The sequence below is a fragment of the Acartia tonsa genome, chromosome 3 (genome assembly GCF_053477335.1).
Source record: "Acartia tonsa isolate MP-2025a chromosome 3, ASM5347733v1, whole genome shotgun sequence".
NCBI lineage: Eukaryota > Metazoa > Arthropoda > Copepoda > Calanoida > Acartiidae > Acartia > Acartia tonsa.
Genome location: NC_137262.1, coordinates 19,795,767 through 19,820,603, shown reverse-complemented (window position 1 = coordinate 19,820,603; position 24,837 = coordinate 19,795,767). Strand labels below are relative to the sequence as shown.

Here is a 24,837-nt window from a genome sequence, read left to right as displayed (position 1 = left end):
TACGGCACCGTCTGTCTATTCCAGGTTTATTGCAGGGGTCCTAAACCCACTAGGCACAGCCAACCTCCAGTCATACCTTGACGACGTCCTGACCTTCCACCAGGATACCTGGGCCCACCTGGCCAGGCTCCGAGAGGTCTTGGAAGCCCACCGTAGGGGAGGGATCCGCCTCAAGCCAGCCAAGACCAAGTTGTTCCGATCCAAGGTGGATTATCTGGGTCACACCCTCAGCCGTGAGGGGATAGCCATGCAAGAGGACTATATTGACCGCATCTTGGACTGGCCAGCCCCTAGCACCCCCAAGGATTTGCTGGCGTTGCTGGGGTTCTTTGGATACTACCGCCTGTTCATCCCAGAGTATGCAGACCTCACCTACGAGATGAATCGGCAGAAGACGGCCAAGGCCCTAACCTGGACGCCTGAGATGGAAGCCCAGCTGCTGCAACTCAAGGACAAGTTCCGCAAGGCCCCCATCCGAGCGCCGCCCAGGTTTGATTTGCCAGCGGTGTTCCAGCTCACCACAGATTTCAGCAGCCGCGCCATCTCTGCCATACTGAGTCAATGCCAGGAGGGCAAGGAGAGGCTGATTGCCGCCGTGGGGCGCAAGACAACCCACCCTGAGACGCGCTACCCGTCCTGGAAGGGAGAGATGGCCGCCATTATGTATGGGATCCGAAAATTCCACGGCATCTTGTCCTACCGCAGCTTCCAGATCAACACTGATTCCTCTGCCTTGCTACAGATGAAATCACTGAACACATCCACAGGGATGGTGGCCCGCTGGCAGGAGGAGCTAGCGGCCTTAGACTTTACCGTCTGCCACAGGCCTGGCACCCAGAATACCAACGCCGACGCCCTCAGCCGCCGGGAAGATGCCAACATGCCAACGGCTAGCGCCGAAGAATTAGCAGAGCAGGCTGAGTATATCCACAACCTTTGCCAGCTAGGGGAGGCCGCAGCTAGCCGGCCTCCTGCCGCCCGACTGGATTCAGCTAGAGTATTGGAGGCCCAGACACAGGACCCCCTCCTGCTCCGTGTCCGCCAATGGGTGGCTGATGGCAAGGCCCCAACCAAGGCTGAGCTGCGTGGCAAGGAACGAGACGAGCAGCAGTACGCCAGCCGCTTCCCCGCCCTGGGGCTTGACGAGCACGGCTGCCTCACCACCACTGACCAGACTCTGACAGGAGAGAGGACAAGATACCTGCTGCCTTCGGCCCTCCAGCAGGACGCGTTCTTTCTAGCCCATGGGACCCCCATGGCTGGGCACTTTGGGATGGACGCAACTATCGCCCGCGTTGCCATGCACTTCTGGTGGCCCAACCTGGCCCGTGACGTCCGCCTGATGGTACAAACCTGCCCTGAGTGTGTCCAGAAAGTTACCAAGGAGAGGCTGAAGCAGGGGATCCACGTGCCCTCCCGCCAGGGGTATCCACAGCAAGTCCTATTCATCGACCTGGTGGGGCCACTGCCAGAGACCCCAGCTGGGAACCGCTACATCCTCACCTGCCAAGATGGATTCAGCCGGTTTGTCAGCCTCTACGCCATCCCCAACAAGCGCACCCTCACGGTGGCTGAAGCCCTGTTGCACCGCCACCTGGCCACGTTCGGATGCCCCCTGAAGATCCATTCCGACAATGGAATGGAGTTTACCGGCCAGGTATTCCAGGAACTGGCCTCCAGGCTTGAGATTGGCCTGACACATCCACCACCCTACAACCCGCAGTCCAACCGAGTGGAGAGGTTTCATAGGACGCTCAACACAGGCATGCGCCTGTTCCTAGACAGAGACGATAACAACTGGGAGCCCCACCTGCCTGCCATCGCCTTTGCCTACAACACCAAGGCCTGCAGATCCACTGGCGTGACCCCGTTCCTGGCCTTCTTTGGGAGAGAGGCCAAACTTCCGGTGGACATGGTGCTACGGCTGCCAGAGACCGAATATGCTTCAGTTCCAGCTAACGTCCAAGCTCTCTTGCAGCGCTACTATGCAGTGTATGATGCCATCCAGCAGAAGGAGGAGGGGGCCATCAGGAGGAGCGCGGCAGCTTACGAAGGCACGGCCAAGTATGAGGTTGGAGACTTGGTCTGGTACCTGGCCCCCCGCCTGGTGCCAGGGAAGGCAGCCAAGATTACCAAGAGATGGACTGGCCCCTGGAAAGTAGTGAGGAAAGCTACAGAAGTCCATTATGTCATTAAACCTGCCTCTCCAGTAGCCAGGATCTCAGAAGTTACCGCGCATGTAGGCCGACTGCGCAAATACACTGGAGATGTGACTGCCCACCAGATCCCAGAAGACATCCAAGTTGACATGGACGGCGACGAGGATGCCACCGAGCTGCCAGTTGGAGCGGCGGCGCCCGCAGCTAGCAACCCAGGAGAGCTCCCAGTGCACCAGCCAGCCGCAGCCGCCCCACAGCCTAGCGGCCAAGATCGTGACCCAGTGGAGGAGAACCTGCAGGAGCAGCCCAACGAACCACCGCCGCCGCCGCCCGCTCCAGAGCCACTCAGAGATGCCATCTGGAACCCTGACGCGGACATGGAGAACCTGCCAGCCAGCAGCGAGCCTGTAGGAGAAGAGCCGGCCACTGCGATGGAAGAGGCCGCCCCAGAAGAAGAAGAAGAAGCCATGTGCCCCCTGCTGATGACAGCCATCCCCATCCGGGTAGGAGCTAGGAGACCAAGCAACCTGAATCAAGCAGGCGCCCCCATGGAATTCTATGCACCCTTTGCCATCACCATTCCCCCCTTAGGAACCACCAGAGTCTGCCTAGGCCTCCGTGTCCAGCTACCAGCCGCGACAGAACTGATCCTGCAGACGAGGCAAAATTTCCAGCGGCGAGGCTTGGCCGTCGCCAACCCACGCCTAGAAGCCAACCAGGAGCTGACAATGCTGATCACCAACCACAGTCAGACCGAGCAACGAGTGTCCCAGGGAGCCTGTGTAGCCCGAGCTGCCCTCCATCGAGCTGTGCCCCAAGAACTGCCTGTCCGGCGCAGGCATAGGCTGTCGTATCCCTAGGTTCAAGGCCTGGTGGCTCAGGAGCCACGCAACCCTTGAAGGGGAGGTTGTGGTAATACGACACCCAGACGGACAGGCCGTTTGCAGAGTTGCTTCGCTGTGACTTATGATAACAAACCCCCCGCACTAATCCTATTATATCACCATCCATCTCATGACCGCTGTTGACCCCGCACCCAGCGGTCAAACTAGCCTGCCTAAATGTGGGGAGGGGACTCAAACATGCAACTATCACGAGTCCCTCACGCGCTTATATAATCGGGAGGCGTTGCCTCCCCTTTTACCACCGCTGCCCCCACAGCCTGTCTACCGTCGGGCGCTAAGCCCTAGCGCCCCACACCCCCTTCAAACCTAACCATTGTTATATTTTGTTGTATATATATAGTAAACATAACTTGTAAATATTATTCAGTTTAAATATATAATTTCTGTATGATTGAATCCTGCTTGTTTGTTTGGTAGAATACTTAAAGGCTAGGGCTCGTTGAATCCGAACTCGTTACCCCGTGGGCCGAGAACGCTCGGCTTACCAGAAGAGCCCCAACGCAGGGTTAGAGCTTAATAGGGACTAGACTGACGTTAATTTTCGTTATGGTTTTCAGAAAAAGAGGAGTGTTTTAGGCTTCTTTTGATTGCAGGAGTATCTTTAAGGTTTTAATGTTTCAATTACCAATAGCCACTTTATAGCTGGAGTTATTCATAACGAAACTTCTCTTAACTTCTCTCTTGCAAAGTTATTAAACATTGTTTGGATCGAGCTCAAACTCACCTGTATATACTGGTAAATCTAGATTATAAATTGTACCAATTCATTCAATATAATTTTCAAAATCACATTATTTGCTATTTTAAGCCAAGTTGTTTCTGCAGTATTTAAAGCACAAAAACTAATTTCTATGCAAAAATGAAAAAGGAAAATGAGAAATTAAAAGCATCTAAATTGGAGTTTATAATAAGCAGGAAAACAAAATGAGTTCAGTATAATGAATGGTAGTTTAAACCAAAGGCATTTCAAAATTCTGATTGTATAATCTAAAGATTAGTTAAAATGTTCAAAAATAAGTTTATTTCAAAACATCTTATACACCAAAAAATGCTTAATTTATAGCGGAACAAATATTACAATATCATATACATATTTATATTTTACTTAAAATCCCAAATTTAAAATCAAAAGGTTTGGAAGCGCAACTACTCTTTTACTAGTTTACTATCAACCAAAAGGAATATATTACTTGATTATTTCAAATTCTTAAAATTCATTGGATCTTTACTTACTACTTGATATAAAATGATGATAAAGGTTTTTTTAAAGGGGGTAAAATGAGGGATTTTAAAGATTTAAGGGGAGTAATCAAATGTATTCTTTAAAGTTAAGGGGTCCTTAAGTATAAGGGTAGTAAACACTCCTTTAACCCTCCCCCACTTGGACGTCTATGGATGGATTGTTTCTGCTGTAATACTTATGAAAATTATTTTTCTTGTTTAATTAAAATACAATGTACACGCATATGAAAGGATAAATATTCCCAAAAGCAAAAAAAAGAGCAAAAACGTACATAACATTATATACAATTAAAATTCAATATGCCTTTTCGACTTTTGTTTTAAAGAATATTTTTCCTTTTTTTAATATTGCAAGCAATATTAAATAAGTAATAATAACTGGACGAAAAAATACTGTATGGCAATTATTTTAATTATCATTTTGACTAGAAGATATAATCACTGGGTGTGTATGGCCGCTGCCAGGCAGACCTGTCCCTGTCAAGCCTGGCTGACCGCGGCAGGATGCCTTTACTGGCGGCAGCTGCAGCGGTTCCATTACTTCCGGCGGCCTTTGTGTTATAGTCTTTGTACAGGTAGTGGGGCGCGGCTGCAGACTGACCGGGAAACAATGTCGAGGATAGATAATGCGCGGAGTGGCGGGCTGATCTGCCGCCGCCGCCACCTTTAGCTGTGCCCGACAGCGCGGCGGCTGGGATTGTATACACAGGCGCGCGGGAGGATCCGTGATGATGGCTGCTGGGGTGGTGGCTGGATGAATGGTGGTAGGATGGTTTCATGCGGGTGTAAGGGTTGGTGGCTGCTGGCAGCAGATAGGCAAATCTATGCAGAATATTTTATATCAGACCAAATTTCAAGTATAACATTAACCATTTGTTAGGTTAAGCAAGGGATTTGTCGCAACTGGGATAAAACAAACAGACAAACTTACATACTTTAGTTTTCGAATTACTGCACAATCATATATAAATGTACTAACTTATTATGGCTTATTATGGTATAATAGTCCAGAAAAGATGGTTGAATGAGACATAGAACTAGAAGACGGGGGCACAACACTGGAAGGACATACATACAACCTCACCTTATTTATAGAGTAGTTGCACTTCTAAACCTGTATTAACTTACCTATCAGGATATAATAGTCCAGGAGAGAAGGTAAAATGAGACATAGAGCTAGAGGACGGAGGAACAACACTGGTAGGACATACAGACAACAATATTTTATTTATTTACTAAAACTGTATTAACTTACCTATCAGGATATAATAGTCCAGGAGAGAAAGTAGAATGAGACATAGAGCTAGAGGAGTGGGGAACAACATGAGTAGGACATACAGACAACAATATTTTATTTATTGAGTAGGTGTGCTACTAAAACTGTATGTACTTACCAATCAGGATATAATAGTCCAGGAGAGAAGGTAGAATGAGACATAGAGCTAGAGGAGTGGGGAACAACATGAGTAGGACATACAGACAACAATATTTTATTTATTGAGTAGGTGTGCTACTAAAACTGTATTAACTTACCTATCAGGATAAAATAGTCCAGGAGAGAAAGTAGAATGAGACATAGAGCTAGAGGAGGGAGGAACAACACTGGTAGGACATACAGACAACAATATCTTACTTATAGTGTAGTTGCAATACTAAACCTGTATGTACTTACCTATCAGGGTATAATAGTCCAGGAGAGAAGGTAGAATGAGACATAGAGCTAGAGGAGGGGGGTACAACACTGGTAGGACATACAGACAACAATATCTTACTTATAGTGTAGTTGTAATACTAAACCTGTTTGTACTTACCTATCAGGATGTAATAGTCCAGGAGAGAAGGTAGAATAAGACATTGAGCTAGATGACGGGGGTACAACACTTGAAGGACATTTACACAATCTTATCTTATTTATAGAGTAGTTGCACTTCTAAACCTGTAGAGCTAGAAGACGGGGATACAACACGAGAAGGACATACAGTCAACCATATCTTATTTATAGAGTAGTAGCACTACTAAACCTGTATGTACTTACCTATCAGGGTATAATAGTCCAGGAGAGAAGGTAGAATGAGACATAGAACTAGAAGACGGGGGTACAACACAGGTAGGACATACAGACAACAATATCTTACTTATAGTGTAGTTGCAATACTAAACCTATATGTACTTACCTATCAGGGTATAATAGTCCAGGAAAGAAGGTAGAATGAGACATGGAGCTAGAGGATTGGGGAACAACACGGGTGGGACATACAGACAACAATATCTTACTTATAGTGTAGTTGTAATACTAAACCTGTATGTACTTACCTATCATGGTATAATAGTCCAGGAAAGAAGGTAGAATGAGACATGGAGCTAGAGGATTGGGGAACAACACGGGTGGGACATACAGACAACAATATCTTACTTATAGTGTAGTTGCAATACTAAACCTATATGTACTTACCTATCATGGTATAATAGTCCAGGAAAGAAGGTAGAATGAGACATAGAACTAGTAGACGGGGGTACAACACAGGTAGGACATACAGACAACAATATCTTACTTATAGTGTAGTTGCAATACTAAACCTGTATGTACTTACCTATCAGGGTATAATAGTCCAGGAGAGAAGGTAGAATGAGACATAGAGCTAGAGGACGGGGGAACAACACGAGTAGGACGATGAAAACCAAGGTATGAACTTTCACCCTGCCAATATAAAAATAATTATTAATTAGAAAGAATGACAAAAACATATATTAGTAACCAATTTTTAAAAAATGATTAGTAAGGACAAGTAAGAAATACTGATTTAATTTCTCATTTAACTATCAATAATTTGACAATGTACAATAAAATTATCATTTCTGCAGATTGAAATTATTGAGTAAAAAGTTTGGAAACTGTTAGTTGTACTAACTAATCAAGATTTATTAAATGTCCACAAGGTTTTAAAGCCAAACATTATAAGACTTTGGGTAACAATCTCAGATATAGATCTATACATAAATAGTACATATCTTTCTATACATAGCACTCACAATAACTAAAAAAAAAAACCTTGAAGTCCGTATTAAAAATGTATAATGATAATAATAATACATTTTAATAAAATTACACGAATGAGCCAACAAAAAATCCAAAGTAACTGAACACTTACTATGTTATATAACAAAAAAAAGGTCCAAGGAAAAAAGGATAAGTAAAAACATTGAAAACATTCTGAAGGGCAATTTTAAATAATTATGTCCGCTTTGAATGCTAGGGGTGATCAAATGTTTATTATAAATTGATATCTAAGTCTGTATTTATTATGTTTTTGATATATCGATGTTATATTAGACATGACTACTATCATAATTCATGGAAGCCATGAAGTCGACATAAAATCTTGAAATTGCATATTAATAATAGAGAAATTATTTTCACAAGGATATTATGCACCAATTAAATATAAACCTTTAACTACTATCTAATAATGACATGTGGATCTTTGGAATGCTCATTAAATTGATAAATTGATACTAGCTTGTAGTAGATTTTAAAACATCTTTATAGCTAGGTGAATTTGATCAACCCTTTCTACGTGAAAGATATAAAAGGAAGATTTTATTTCATGAAATTAGGTACGCTTAGCAACATTACTTTCAACACTATAACATACATGTCTCAGGACCAATTGTACTATAGTATCACATACCTTAGCAACACTATAACATACATATTTCAGGACCAAGTGTAATATAGTATCACATAGCCTAGCAACATTACTATAACATACATGTCTCAGGACCAAGTGTACTATAGTATCACATAGTTTGCAACATTACTTTCAACACTATAACATACATGTCTCAGGACCAAGTGTACTATAGTATCACATAGCTTAGCAACATTACTACATAAAACATACATGTCTCAGGACCATGTGTACTATAGTATCACATAGCTTAGCAACATTACTATAACATACATGTCTCAGGACCATGTGTACTATAGTATCACATAGCTTAGCAACATTACTATATAACATACATGTCTCAGGACCAAGTAAACTATAGTATAACATAACTTAGCAACATTACTATAACATACATGTCTCAGGACCATGTGTACTATAGTATAACATAACTTAGCAACATTACTATAACATACATGTCTCAGGACCAAGTGTACTGTAGTATCACATATCTGAGCTACACTATTCATTACTAACGGCTTAATCCACAGCCTCTAAGTACTTTGCTTCAAGAAGCTTCCCCCATTCTCATCTATTTTTGTTATGATTTTAAAAGGAAAATAAGATTTTGGGAGATTATATTTTTAGGGGTGATATTTATAAGAAAGATTTTTACTTAGGTCCAAACAATTTCAAATAGCCTAAAATCTTCCCATGTTACCATTTTTCTAAACATTGTGGAGCAATCGGTCTAGCTGTTAGATAAGAAGATTTTAGCGGACATGAAGACAGACATACAGAAGGAAATCCCGTTACTTCATGGATTACATTAAATTGGAAAGGGTTTGGCATTAATTTCTTATTGGCAGACCAAATTAACATCTAATCATTTGAGGCAGTCATTTTGTCTACAAAGAAGTTTTAGTAAAAAACTAAGTAATTCATAGACTTTCAAGATGGGGGGGTAAAAAGGGGATTGCCCCCCCCCCCCCCATTTAAATTTACCCCTACCCTAGGGGTGCCGTAGGCACCCCCAACCATTTAGGAGGGGGAATTTACCCCCCCAAACAATTTTGGGGCGGTAAATACCCCTCACAAAATAGAAAATCTCTAACAAAAAAAATTTTGCGCGCATTTTTAATACTAAATATTTAATAAAATTTAAATTACCTCCCTTAAAAATTTTAACCCGGGGGATGCCCCTGAAGTATTTTTTTGTTTAAAAAAAAATTGGACATGGTAGTCCTTGTTTGTTTTTCTTAGATCGCCAAACCCAATTGCTATTAAAGTGTTGGCATTCTTAATCTTTTTGCTTGATATTTTGCAGACGCTAAATAATAACAATAATTCTTAACATATAAAAGGCTTAATATAAATAAAAATAACAGTTTTTTTTTGGCAGCAAATCTATCCTATATGTGGGGTATTCTGTTAGTGTATAGTGATTTTAATGTAGAGATATTGTATTGTGATTTTATAAAAGGAAACACAACGCCTCGCTCTTTTTATTCTCCGTTTGTGTTTTGTTCGTGATTCCTTTACTTTATTCATAACTAGCGGCTACGCCCCTAGACGCCTCTAGTGGCACTTTAAATGTTTTTTTGTTCAAGTCTTTACGATACCTCTTTATTGCTTTCAAATTCTACGATATCTCTTTATGTTTCGTTCAAGTCTCTCAAATATTAAAATCTTTTTCGATTTTTTTTTTATTTCTCTTGGGAGGGTGATGGTACCCTCCCCCAAAATAGTTATAAATTATCCCGGGACCTATGAGAAGAAATCCTGTTAAGGAGAACCCGATCGGTTCAGCGGTTAGCGAGATCCTTCGGTACAGACAGACATACACACATCCTGTTACTTTAATATAAGGATTCCCTTTTTACTCGTTTGTATGTTTAATTTAATATTAAATACTTTTTTAGTGAAATTCATTAAATATTACTACAAACGAATTTAACGATCCTTGTTTTGTTTGTAAATAAATAAAATAGATGCTCTTTATGAACTTTTTTGCTTTGATTATAAATAATATTCTTGATATATCAGATAAACAAGTTGTGTTCTAAAATTCACCTTAAGTTGGACAGTGTGGGTGTACGTATATAAATTTATCGTTCATTGTCTTATTCCTGGGGGTCACTGCAGATCCAAGAAAAAAAAGGTGTAATTATAAAGAGCAATCAGTCTTTAAAAAGTTTAGAATGCTTTTAAAAACTACTTTTTAGAAAGGTATATGTTCAGCTAATTTGGGGTTCCAAAAGATTCACTGCTATTGGTTTTGATCGTTTTGAAATTCTTTATAAAAGAAGTGGTAACAGTTAAAGAATTACTATTATCAAATATAAATGGTTGAAGTTAAGAGTTAAAGCATGAAGAAGATACAAGGACAATTATCTACATTAGTACCACATAAATAAAAAATATATCAAAAAAAGATCAAATAAGAAAATTTTTAGATATGTTTTTGCAGGCTTTGTAAAAAATTAATGCATATAACATATTTTCAATGTAGAGTTCACTTATCGTTGAACATTTTTTGTTATATTTCACAAGCCATATTCATATTTTCCGACCTATCCTATTTATAGAGTAGCTTGGCACTAAAAAGGAAAAGGGAGAGATATGATATAATAAGAGAGGGCTATTAAGTGCATTTAAATCACAGATAAAGGGTGCTTCTCATAAAATAAATAGTATATCAGGGCAGGCAAAACTTACAGCAAGACAAATATAATTTTTATAGTTTTATGCTTTTATTATATCAACATAAGACTATCATCAGAATGTAAGCACCAACACACTATTAGATTTTAATGGTAAATAATGTCTTTGTGTTGACGTGAATATAGGGCACATTATAAACTTTGGCGTGCACAGGGTTTTCTGGTATTTCTTAAGGAAGTGAAAAAGCAGGAAGAGAGTCATTGACAATTTTAATTTTAAGGGAGTAGTAAACCCTCATACATACGCTCACGATCTTAAGCGGAGCCTATATAACCCTTTGAAATTGGAAGTATTTTGTCGACAAACAATTTCAATAGTTCACGTCGACTTTATATCTGTTTCCCTGGCACTTCCACGTTAGGTTACCATTTAACTATATCTGTTTCCCTGGCACATCCACGTTAGGTTACCATTTAACTATATCTGTTTCCCTGGCACTTCCACGTTAGGTTACCATTTAACTATATCTGTTTCCCTCTTCCACGTTAGGTTACCATTTAACTATATCTGTTTCCCTCTTCCACGTTAGGTTACCATTTAACTATATCTGTTTCCCTCTTCCACGTTAGGTTACCATTTAACTATATCTGTTTCCCTGTCACTTCCACGTTAGGTTACCATTTAACTATATCTGTTTCCCTGGCACTTCCACGTTAGGTTACCATTCAACTATATCTGTTTCCCTGGCACTTCCACGTTAGGTTACCATTTAACTATATCTGTTTCCCTGGCACTTCCACGTTAGGTTACCATTTAACTATATCTGTTTCCCTGGCACTTCCACGTTAGGTTACCATTCAACTATATCTGTTTCCCTGGCACTTCCACGTTAGGTTACCATTTAACTATATCTGTTTCCCTGGCACTTCCACGTTAGGTTACCATTTAACTATATCTGTTTCCCTGGCACTTCCACGTTAGGTTACCATTTAACTATATCTGTTTCCCTGGCACTTCCACGTTAGGTTACCATTTAACTATATCTGTTTCCCTGGCACTTCCACGTTAGGTTACCATTTAACTATATCTGTTTCCCTGGCACTTCCACGTTAGGTTACCATTTAACGAAACCAACCTTTTATGATATTACATTATTCTGTTCTAGGGTTGGAGGGATATTTTGTTACACTCTCGCAATTCAATGGTCTTTGTTTGACCTCACAGGGTTGTCCTAGCCCGACAGGAAACATTGACTTTGCGTGACCATTTACTGCCTAACCTAACTTATTACACATAATTCAAGAAATTAAAAGTAGGTTGCCTGTAAGAAGATTTTAAATATACAAATTCAAGAAATATTAAATTATTATGGATTTTCTATATTTTGACTCCAGTGCATTGGTCGGCAGCTGCATGTAAGTATCAGATTAATATAGATTTTATAACTTAAAAATAAACTGGATGTCAAAAAATTCAGTCATGTTTGAAGCACCTAGATGTATTTTAATTTCCGGCATGTACGCGAGTGATACACAACTGCCGAGCCCTGCGAATACTCGCAGCAAGCCTATACAAATGATACAAAGCTGAGGATGATTTGAATTCTAGTTGTTGAGATGAGTATCAAAAGGTTACAAGGTCTACGTAAAAAACTGTTAAAAAAAAATATTTTATTTGCATTTTAATTTTAAAATTATATTATTATGATATTACACTGTTTCAATGTCTTAAAAATAAAAATAAGCAGGCAGGTTTTAGGCCATTTTAAGGTAGAGTATTTAGTCCCCCATCTATAAAGATATTTAAAACCACCAAATCTTGCAGTTATAGGTTTGATGATATATTTTTGAAATATTGTAACTACACCCATTTGTTTACTGTTAAATTCAACAATCAATTAGCATACACAGTCATACACACAGGGAGAGGGTAAAGTATTATAGAAATTAATTAGTATACACAGTCATACATACACACAGGGAGAGGGTAAAGTATTATAGAAAATAATTAGTATACACAGTCATACATACACACAGGGAGAGGGTAAAGTATTATAGAAATTAATTAGTATACACAGTCATACATACACACAGGGAGAGGGTAAAGTATTATAGAAAAAAATTAGTATACACAGTCATACATACACACAGGGAGAGGGTAAAGTATTATAGAAATTAATTAGTATACACAGTCATACATACACACAGGGAGAGGGTAAAGTATTATAGAATATAATTAGTATACACAGTCATACATACACATAGAGAGAGGGTAAAGTATTATAGAAAATAATTAGTATACACAGTCATACATACACACAGGGAGAGGGTAAAGTATTATAGAAAATAATTAGTATACACAGTCATACATACAAACAGGGAGAGGGTAAAGTATTATAGAAAATAATTAGTATACACAGTCATACATACACAGAGGGAGAGGTTAAAGTATTATAGAAAATAATTAGTATACACAGTCATACATACACACAGGGAGAGGGTAAAGTATTATAGAAAATAAGTAGTATACACAGTCATACACACAGGGAGAGGGTAAAGTATTATAGAAAATAATTAGTATACACAGTCATACATACACACAGGGAGAGGGTAAAGTATTATAGAAAATGATTAGTATACACAGTCATACATACACACAGGGAGAGGGTAAAGTATTATAGAAAATAATTAGTATACACAGTCATACATACACACAGGGAGAGGGTAAAGTATTATAGAAAATGATTAGTATACACAGTCATACACACAGAGAGAGGGTAAAGTATTATAGAATATAATTAGTATACACAGTCATACATACACATAGAGAGAGGGTAAAGTATTATAGAAAATAATTAGTATACACAGTCATACATACACACAGGGAGAGGGTAAAGTATTATAGAAATAATTAGTATACACAGTCATACATACACACAGGGAGAGGGTAAAGTATCACAGAAAAAAATTAGTATACACAATCATACATACACACAGGGAGAGGGTAAAGCATCACAGAAATAATTAGTATACACAGTCATACATACACACAGGGAGAGGGTAAAGTATTATAGAAAATAATTAGTATACACAGTCATACACACAGGGAGAGGGTAAAGTATTATAGAAATAAGTAGTATACACAGTCATACATACACACAGGGAGAGGGTAAAGTATTATAGAAAATAATCAGTATACACAATCATACATACACACAGGGAGAGGGTAAAGCATCACAGAAATAATTAGTATACACAGTCATACATACACACAGGGAGAGGGTAAAGTATTAAAGAAAATAATTAGTATACACAGTCATACATACACACAGGGAGAGGGTAAAGTATTATAGAAAATAATTAGTATACACAGTCATACACACAGTCATAATTAGTATACAGTATACACAGTCATACATACACACAGGGAGAAGGTAAAGTATTATAGAAATAATTAGTATACACAGTCATACATACACACAGGGAGAGGGTAAAGTATTATAGAATATAATTAGTATACACAATCATACATACACACAGGGAGAGGATAAAGTATTATAGAAAATAAGTAGTATACACAGTCATACACACAGGGAGAGGGTAAAGTATTATAGAAAATAATTAGTATACACAGTTATACATACACACAGGGAGAGGGTAAAGTATTATAGAAAATAAGTAGTATACACAGTCATACATACACACAGGGAGAGGGTAAAGTATTATAGAAAATAATTAGTATACACAGTCATACACACAGGGAGAGGGTAAAGTATTATAGAAAATAATTAGTATACACAGTCATACATACACACAGGGAGAGGGTAAAGTATTATAGAAAATGATTAGTATACACAGTCATACATACACACAGGGAGAGGGTAAAGTATTATAGAAAATAATTAGTATACACAGTCATACATACACACAGGGAGAGGGTAAAGTATTATAGAAAATGATTAGTATACACAGTCATACACACAGAGAGAGGGTAAAGTATTATAGAATATAATTAGTATACACAGTCATACATACACATAGAGAGAGGGTAAAGTATTATAGAAAATAATTAGTATACACAGTCATACATACACACAGGGAGAGGGTAAAGTATTATAGAAATAATTAGTATACACAGTCATACATACACACAGGGAGAGGGTAAAGTATCACAGAAAAAAATTAGTATACACAATCATACATACACACAGGGAGAGGGTAAAGCATCACAGAAATAATTAGTATACACAGTCATACATACACACAGGGAGAGGGTAAAGTATTATAGAAAATAATTAGTATACACAGTCATACACACAGGGAGAGGGTAAAGTATTATAGAAATAAGTAGTATACACAGTCATACATACACACAGGGAGAGGGTAAAGTATTATAGAAAATAATCAGTATACACAATCATACATACACACAGGGAGAGGGTAAAGCATCACAGAAATAATTAGTATACACAGTCATACATACACACAGGGAGAGGGTAAAGTATTAAAGAAAATAATTAGTATACACAGTCATACATACACACAGGGAGAGGGTAAAGTATTATAGAAAATAATTAGTATACACAGTCATACACACAGGGAGAGGGTAAAGTATTATAGAAATAATTAGTATACACAGTCATACATACACACAGGGAGAGGGTAAAGTATTATAGAATATAATTAGTATACACAATCATACATACACACAGGGAGAGGATAAAGTATTATAGAAAATAAGTAGTATACACAGTCATACACACAGGGAGAGGGTAAAGTATTATAGAAAATAATTAGTATACACAGTCATACATACACACAGGGAGAGGGTAAAGTATTATAGAAAATAAGTAGTATACACAGTCATACATACACACAGGGAGAGGGTAAAGTATTATAGAAAATAATTAGTATACACAGTCATACACACAGGGAGAGGGTAAAGTATTATAGAAAATAATTAGTATACACAGTCATACATACACACAGGGAGAGGGTAAAGTATTATAGAAAATGATTAGTATACACAGTCATACATACACACAGGGAGAGGGTAAAGTATTATAGAAAATAATTAGTATACACAGTCATACATACACACAGGGAGAGGGTAAAGTATTATAGAAAATGATTAGTATACACAGTCATACACACAGAGAGAGGGTAAAGTATTATAGAATATAATTAGTATACACAGTCATACATACACATAGAGAGAGGGTAAAGTATTATAGAAAATAATTAGTATACACAGTCATACATACACACAGGGAGAGGGTAAAGTATTATAGAAATAATTAGTATACACAGTCATACATACACACAGGGAGAGGGTAAAGTATCACAGAAAAAAATTAGTATACACAATCATACATACACACAGGGAGAGGGTAAAGCATCACAGAAATAATTAGTATACACAGTCATACATACACACAGGGAGAGGGTAAAGTATTATAGAAAATAATTAGTATACACAGTCATACACACAGGGAGAGGGTAAAGTATTATAGAAATAAGTAGTATACACAGTCATACATACACACAGGGAGAGGGTAAAGTATTATAGAAAATAATCAGTATACACAATCATACATACACACAGGGAGAGGGTAAAGCATCACAGAAATAATTAGTATACACAGTCATACATACACACAGGGAGAGGGTAAAGTATTAAAGAAAATAATTAGTATACACAGTCATACATACACACAGGGAGAGGGTAAAGTATTATAGAAAATAATTAGTATACACAGTCATACACACAGGGAGAGGGTAAAGTATTATAGAAATAATTAGTATACACAGTCATACATACACACAGGGAGAGGGTAAAGTATTATAGAATATAATTAGTATACACAATCATACATACACACAGGGAGAGGATAAAGTATTATAGAAAATAATTAGTATACACAGTCATACACACAGGGAGAGGGTAAAGTATTATAGAAAATAATTAGTATACACAGTTATACATACACACAGGGAGAGGGTAAAGTATTATAGAAAATAAGTAGTATACACAGTCATACATACACACAGGGAGAGGGTAAAGTATTATAGAAAATAATTAGTATACAGTATACACAGTCATACATACACACAGGGAGAGGGTAAAGTATTATAGAAAATAATTAGTATACAGTATACACAGTCATACATACACACAGGGAGAAGGTAAAGTATTATAGAAAATAATTAGTATATACAGTCATACATACACACAGAGAGAGAGTAAAGTATTCTAGAAAATAATTAGTATACACAGTCATACATACACACAGGGAGAGGGTAAAGTATTATAGAAAATAATTAGTATATACAGTCATACATACACACAGAGAGAGAGTAAAGTATTCTAGAAAATAATTAGTATACAATTACACAGTCATACCAAAGAGAGAGGGTACAATGGGCTGTTAATTACACTAGTCCCCAAAGTTTTATAATAACGGTTATTTATTCGTTGACTTAGCAACTTTGGGGACTTTAGTGAATTTTGATTGGTTGGTTAATTAGGTTGAGTGTTCAAACTTTTCAGACACAAATTTTAATTTACAAAAGGGGTTATTATGTTTATCATCATTTGTGATGTACATTGAGTCAACGGCCATTTTCTTATCCCTTTAGATCACTGCAGTCACACACACAAAAACAGCCTAAAACTTTATGAAAATATCATCGAAAATATCTGGAACGATCAGTCAAGTCGTTTACGAGATCCTGAAAGAGGAATTATTATCTCTAAATGATGAAAATGTATGGTTTCAAAATACTTTTTCCTTTGTTATATCTCTGTCTCAAAAGTAAATGCGCCAAGTTAAATGATAATACAAAAAGCATTTTTATGTAATACACGTTCTGCATATATGACAATACTATATATGCATATTATGATTGAACACTTTGCATGGTTTTAAATCTGAAGTATAACATAAGGAAGCAGCAGAAACAGGGATATGACACTAGGTGAACATCTTTTTTGCCGCCAACTTTGAAAGCTTGAAAATCTAAAGTTTATCATAAATAATAGTTTCTAGAAGTATCGAAGCTACTCTAAAATAAGAAAGATCCGTCCGTATTTTAGTAAGCTCAGTTAATTAGATCTAATCATCTAACTTCTATTTAAGATAGGCGGCTGATTTTTCTCATTATGAATGTACATCCAGTAAACGATTCACTCAGTACGTCGGTCTGTCAGCGATGCTCTTGGAGAAAAATGAAATTCTATAGGGAAAATGTGATTTAATAGGCCTTTTTAAGATAGATACAGATGACATTTTTTGCTAGAATTTTAAAATCATTGAGCATCTAATTCATAATTCTATAGGAAATGTTGTTCTCAGCCTGTTCTCGACAACAATTCTAAAACTGTTTGTCTACAAAAGTCTAACAGGGATAAAAAAAAGAGTGACCTCATGTTTATGTTTCCAAGAAGTGAATGAAGGCTCCCAAGAAGATTTGGAGCCGCTGCTCCAGCCAAATCCTCCATCGGAGTGGTACGCATATGGATCATTCTCAAACTTGTTATAACCATCCCTATAATAATATTTAGTTATTTCATCAGAGTGGTACGCATATGGATCATTCTCGAATTTGTTATATCCATCCCTAAAATAATATTTAATTATTATGGAAAATATCATTAAAAAGACCTTTAAAGCAAAACACTTGTACATTCATAAAAATAGGTAATTTTAAAATGAAAAACTAAAAAAATAATTTTATAGTCTGTCTTTTCTCTTGAGAGGGTGATGACCTTCCAAAAATAGTTAAAAATCCTTCCCAGGACCTATGAGAAACTACATTAAAAGGGAGAACCATATCGGTTCAGCGGTTAGCGAGATCCTTCAGTACACAAAGACATACACATACAAAAAAGTTTCACAAGAATCCCGTTTCATTATATAAGGATCAAGAATCTATCATTTTAAACAATTTTTCAATAAAGGATTAAAGGTTTTTTCTATACTATTTCTAATATCTTTCCTAAAAATATTGATTTTTATTTCTAGTTGTTTAAGTGATCTTATAACTATTATATAAAGTAGTATTTTTTATAGAATAGAATAATTGTACCTGGATAATCTGGACAGAAATCTGTATCTGGGCAACAACAGGATGAGGAATGTCAACAGTACAAATCCTTGCAATCCCAATCCTGAAAAATATATGACAAATAAGATATTTATATTTAAAATTAAAACATCTATCAATCAAACTTTAATCAAACATAATTAACATCAAGAACAGCAAACAGACTGATAGCCAACGTGAGTTAAAAAGTAAATTTTCATCAGTCTTAACAGAAACTTATCTCATACAGCCGCCGTGTAAATCCCATTCTCCCACAGCCAGACGAGTTTTAGTACTAACAAAGTGAAATTTGATACCACAAAAACTTCTTTTTTAAAATTATCAACTACCAACTTCAATATTCTGGTTGCCAATTTTCAAAGTTATTATCCCTAATTTTAGCAATACATATAGTTCATAATCAACACAATTAAAAGTTTAAAAGACACAAAATGATCTAAGCTCTGTAAATAAAACGTTTCATCATTGATAGGGACATAGTGCCTACTGAAAAAATAATTTACCTACATACAATCTCTTACAAAAGTGAAATAAAGTGAAATGGTTTTTAACGAGGCTTTTGTTATTTTTATTAAGAAAGGTTTGCGGCAAAATAATTTTTCTTCAGAAGTCACCTTCCTGTGTTTAATTAAATGTGATGACTTTGTTAATGAAGAAAAATTGTCTCTGTGTCATTATTACAATTGGCAAATATAGCTATAAATTAATAAGGCTTTGATCTAAATAAAAAAAAAACTCTGAAACGGCTGGAGTAATAAGTTATGGTTTTATTGTTTGTAAAGAATAAAAAAAATTATTACTTTACTTCATTTTTTAAAATTTTTTTATTCATCACATAAAATTTGAACTTTATATTCAATAAATTCAGAGAAAATCTTTTAGATAAATAAAAAATACTTATCGCTCAAAATCAGCAGTAAAACATAATTTAAAATAATATTATTTAAATTCAAAGAAAAATGATAAGTTTCTTTCTTTTATAACGGGGTTTAGAGGATTTATTTCTCTATTTTGTCATTGTTCGATTTTAAGAATATATACAGAAATAAAAAGCAAAATAAGTGCAATAAAAAATTTCAAACAAGGGCGTCAAAGCTTTTTATTTTTGTTGAAGAGAAAGGGGGGGGGGTAAAATAAAAAATATGGGGGAATGCTTGATCTGAAGGGGGGGGGGGGGCTAGCCTATGGGGCTCCTCCTTATAAGGCGATAGTTGCTCCTCTACCCTATTTTTTTTGTTTTTAAAAATAATTTGTGGAAGAGAGGGGGGGGGGAAGGGATTTTTCTCATTTGGGTTAGGTTATCACACCTGCCCAAAAGTTTATAGCCTTCTACTCTAGACTAATAGCAAATTATTATAAAATTTTGAAACGACCAGCCCAGCAGTTTACGAGATTTAGCAGACCTACATACATACAGACCGTCATGCTGTTACTTTAGTATAAAGGACATGAAATGTCTCCAAATTGTGACAATAATACCTTTCATACATTTATGAGTATTTAAATTTAACTACTTGATTAAAATGATGATAAGTAAAAACTTCAATTCTTATTGTATCCTTTTTGGCAACAATTGGTTGTCTGTGTTTTTCATTTCTGTATTTTTTGCCTTGTATTAAAGAAGGCTAAAAAGTTTAATTTAAGATTTATAGATTAGATGAGTAATAGTAATGATAGACTTAGTTTTATTTCATGGAAGAAAATAGTTCTTTGTGTAGGTATTTTTAATTAGAAATAAAGGAGGAAATAAATTAAATAGTTGCTGCGCTTCCCTATAAAGCTTGCTTGTAAAGTCATTGATGACTATATATCCTTAAAAATGACTCTCAATTGTCACAAATAAAAGGCACCAATCAAAAATCTATGAAAAGCCTTGTTTAACATCCACTCTGGGCTTCATGGGTAAAGAAAGTTGAAGATAGAGCCTACATAAAAATACCACCATCTTATTTTTAAATGTCAATCAGCTTCATTGTTTGTTTTAACTTTTTTGGCAATAACAATATTGTAAAGGTAGAAAAGGTAAACTTTTCATTACAAGTAATGAATTTTAAAAAAGTAATTAAAAAATATGTGCACTTATTTTTTATCAAAAAATTGTATATTTAGAAATAATTTTTTCTACAATCTTTTTGGGTCACTAATCTCACTGTGAACAATTTAAAATTCTTAGATAACATTAATTTTATTTTTACGCCATTTGGGACTTTTTTGGTATGCTACTAAAAGATCATTCTTTTGGGCGGTGTAGCTACTCTAAAAGTCACTTAAAACATAAATAAATACGACATCCGAAGAAGTGAAGTAGCCAATTTCAAATTTAAAAAGGGTAATATGACCATTAGTTTTGAATAAAAAAAAACAATTCACGTAGATAAAAGTATTGTTTTTTAAGCATTGGCGTGTATAGGGATTTAAAACTTAAATTTTGAATCGCCCCTCAAAGCAAAACTCAGGAGGTTGTAATACTGACAAAAAAGTAGTTTTGTTCACATTACCTTAAAATATTTCAGGGTTGGCTTTTTGACTTAACCCCCCCCCCCTCTGACAGTTTAGTGAGATGTAGACCCTTGTATAGGGGGTGTAGAGAGGTTAATTCACCCTTCTTGTGCTAGCTTTGTTTTCAAATCTTCTAATACCCAGAAAAAATCTTTATTTATTATTATTCTGGCTGTACTCCTAATGCAGTAAAATGTTCTTGTTTTTTCTTATAAATTCATTAGACGTATAAATTGAAGCAAATTAGCCGACTTCCGGATAAATACGCTATTCTGTGCGTACCCCATATCTAAATACCAACCTTTCCCCGCTCTCTGTCTCCATACTCTTTTGGGCCATTCCATTATTTAATTGATTTTTTGAGTAGACACGACTTCATTTACTTCAATCTATTGGGGGAGGATTTAAAAACATGTGGAAAAAGCAGTTGCTGACAAAATATTGTTTAACCAAAAAAATCCTTCTAACATTTAAAACAATGCATTCTAAACTTTAAGACAGTTCTGCTACAATATAACAAGGATCTGTTGAGCTTCGTATGAGCAAAACTGTCCTTGTTAAACATGAATTCTTTTACTGTTTAGACAGTTGTATGGTTTTAAGTTTTATCCACTATTAATAGATCCAATATAAAGGATATAACGTATATAAAACAGAATTAACGGACGACGGGCTTTAATAAAATTGATTAGATATAACTAATGAGTTTGGTTTTACAAACACATGACATAAGAAGTTAGGTATCATAATAATAATAAATAGATAGCAATATATCATATTTAGATAACCATGATAGTTTGTTAATTTGCATTCAATAACGTGCTGTATTTGTATTTTCTTTTAGAAGCAAAATATTTTTTTTATCTATAAGTGGTAGAAAAGTTAAATCATTGCTACCTATTAAAAATTTTCAACAAAGAAAAATATTTTTTTTTCTATACCAACCTCGCCTCAGATCAATAGAAAAATTGGGTATAGTCCTTTTCGTGGCAATGCCTCTTAAGGGGCGTTTCATCGTATTTTCATAGTAGCTTTTCACCTATTTCTAGCCCCTGCATGCGGGAGGGCTCTAACCTAACCTATCCTAAAAATAATAACCTATATAAAGATAAAGGGACGAAAGGGACTATACCCGAATATTCTTTGATTAACAAACATGTTCTACTATCTTTGTTCATACATACTTTGATTGGCGGTCTCACAAAAGGGAATATTCTTTTCATAGAGTGGCTGCACTACTATAAAAATGCGTCATGTCGCCTGCGTATAAAAATACATCTGGCATCAAAAATGGCTAGTATACATCAAGGGACAAAATTGGGTAGATTCTCTTTATAGCTTAGTGGAACATTAGAGTAAAAGTATTTAATAGGACAAACTCTTTGTTGGGACCCTGTGCCGACTTTCAATTGGGTCTTTGAATATAAGCCAAAAGCGTCGGAAATATTAACACAGTCAAGTTGCTTCAAAAGAGCAAAAACAATTTGCAAGCAGATGAAAAATGTCCCCATCACTTGGGCTAGTTAGTCGTGGTTATACATTTATACTTATGCATTTATTAGTGGATCACAAAACCTCTAACCATTATTTTTAAAATTAAACATGTTTCTTTCCTCTGCTGGAAGCTTTAATTTTGTGAGACACCTACCAAAAAAGTAACTCATATACAAAATCTCAGCAATTAAATTGCAGGAGGGGGGGGGGGGGTAATTGACTGGTTCAACAACCAAAAGTGGGAATATGTTGAAATTGCCTTATGACCCATAATTGATTCGTTACAGTCAACACTATAAACACAGACAAACACACTCATACACATACATGCCAAGATTGCGCAGTTTAAGCCAACGCATTTATGATATTACTTAATATCTAAGAAACAACCGTAAGTTACAATACACAATTTACAAATGTAACAATGTAATTGACAGATTAATTAACAGTTGTTGATAAAATGTTTCATGTTTAGCAGAATTTTCAAACAAAATTTAGGCAGTCTAACTTTGATAACAGTTGATAAATACACATATCCTCTATATCATATCCCCTAGAGTAATAAAGACATACCGACTGAATAAGTGAGCAGAATATTCTCACAAAATATATGACTATCTTAAAAGCAGGCGAACAATTAACATTTTCCCATCAGGACGGATAGAAAGAAAAACAGACATACGAACGGACAAATTAGCATCGATAATAAACATCAACGCATATGATTTGTTGATTTGAAACATAATCACATATTGTGTAAGAAAGAAATTATTTTATATATATTTTAATAATTATTATATTCTTTATTTTTAGAACAAGGAATAAGGTATAATCTGGGATCGTATTGGACGCTATCGTCCTGTTCAGCACTGATATACCAACACCTTTAATTTTAAAACAAATTAATAGTAAGTGGAGGTAGGGGGAGAAGGGGTAGTAGGTAGTTTTTTTCCCTAAACCTGCAGAGGGCTTACCTGAAGTGCCAAATCTCTGCTGGGCTACCACTTACCCACTAAAACCTAACTCAATCTGGTCTAAAGTAAAAAGAAACAAAAAATACGTTTGTCAAAAATATCTAATCCCTTTACACTTGACAAAATACTACTAAAATGACAGATTGAACACTAAAGGTGTGGAAAATTTAATTGTTATCTGAGGGAAGGGGCATGAATCTATGGAGGTAGAGCCAGAGGGGAGGAGGAGATCTTTTATTCTCTTTGTAAAGTTGTAAAAAAGATTTTGACAGAAGCATTCTTTAAAATTTCATCATGTTTAACCACTTTACATTTTTTAAAGGTAAAGTTACTCTTAAAGTCAATATCTTTTGATATTATCTATCAATGTTAGGTGTGAGTGTTTTATAAACTACTAGCGGTTGTGCCCCTAGCATCTAGGGGTTCTATATTCGAAGAGATGTGGAAAGACAGAAAAATAGCTTTAAACCATACCAAATAAAATAACCTAAAACCATCCTGGGATCTATAGGATTCTTCGCTGTAAAGAAGGATTATATCGGTTCAGTGGTTAGAGAGATCCTTCGCTACAGACAAAAAAAGCTTACTTCTTTATATAATAGGATGGCAAACTAGAGAAGTTAAAATGTATGATATTTCTTGTAACTCATCATCAGCTACTAAATTTCAATTCAGCTACTTACAGCCGCAACTATCCTCAGCCGCAGCCATCCCCATTGTAAGCCACACTAAGCCACGGCCAATATCTTTCGTAGCCAATTAGCCGCAGCTTTATTCATATTTCTTTAATAATATGGTTGTACAATTTTCATTGTTCTTCTCCTTGTTAAAATCCATGTGAGAAAAGATATTTTTGACTTTTTGACATGAATTGAATTTAAAGAAAATATAGAAGCTCATATATTTTTTGTAATTGTCCTCATTCAAAGTTTTTTCTTTGTTGAACAGCTTATTCTTATTTTAAATGATACATTTAAACTTTCGGGTATAGTCCTTTCCACGACATCCCTCCATAAGGAGCGATTCTTCGTATTTTTCACAGTAGCTTTTCTCCTATTTCTAGCCCCTGCGGGGGGGGGCTCTAACCCTGCGGGGCCAATTACCTAACCCTGTTGGGCAATCACCTA

General features: G+C 36.4%; 1 protein-coding gene across 1 annotated transcript in view; it reads right to left on the bottom strand.

Moving 5' to 3' along the window:
- Positions 1-4,062: 4,062 nt before the first annotated feature.
- The window catches only part of LOC145313591 (uncharacterized), a 125,664-nt gene continuing 104,889 nt past the window's right edge, over positions 4,063-24,837 (bottom strand). The window contains exons 8-11 of the mRNA XM_080153056.1: positions 18,726-18,807; positions 18,062-18,185; positions 6,898-7,004; positions 4,063-5,128 (exon numbers count right to left, since the gene is read on the bottom strand). Of these exons, the coding sequence (XP_080009182.1) occupies positions 4,732-5,128; positions 6,898-7,004; positions 18,062-18,185; positions 18,726-18,807 (710 nt within the window). The 3' untranslated portion in view covers positions 4,063-4,731. The remainder of the gene's footprint in view (positions 5,129-6,897; positions 7,005-18,061; positions 18,186-18,725; positions 18,808-24,837) is intronic.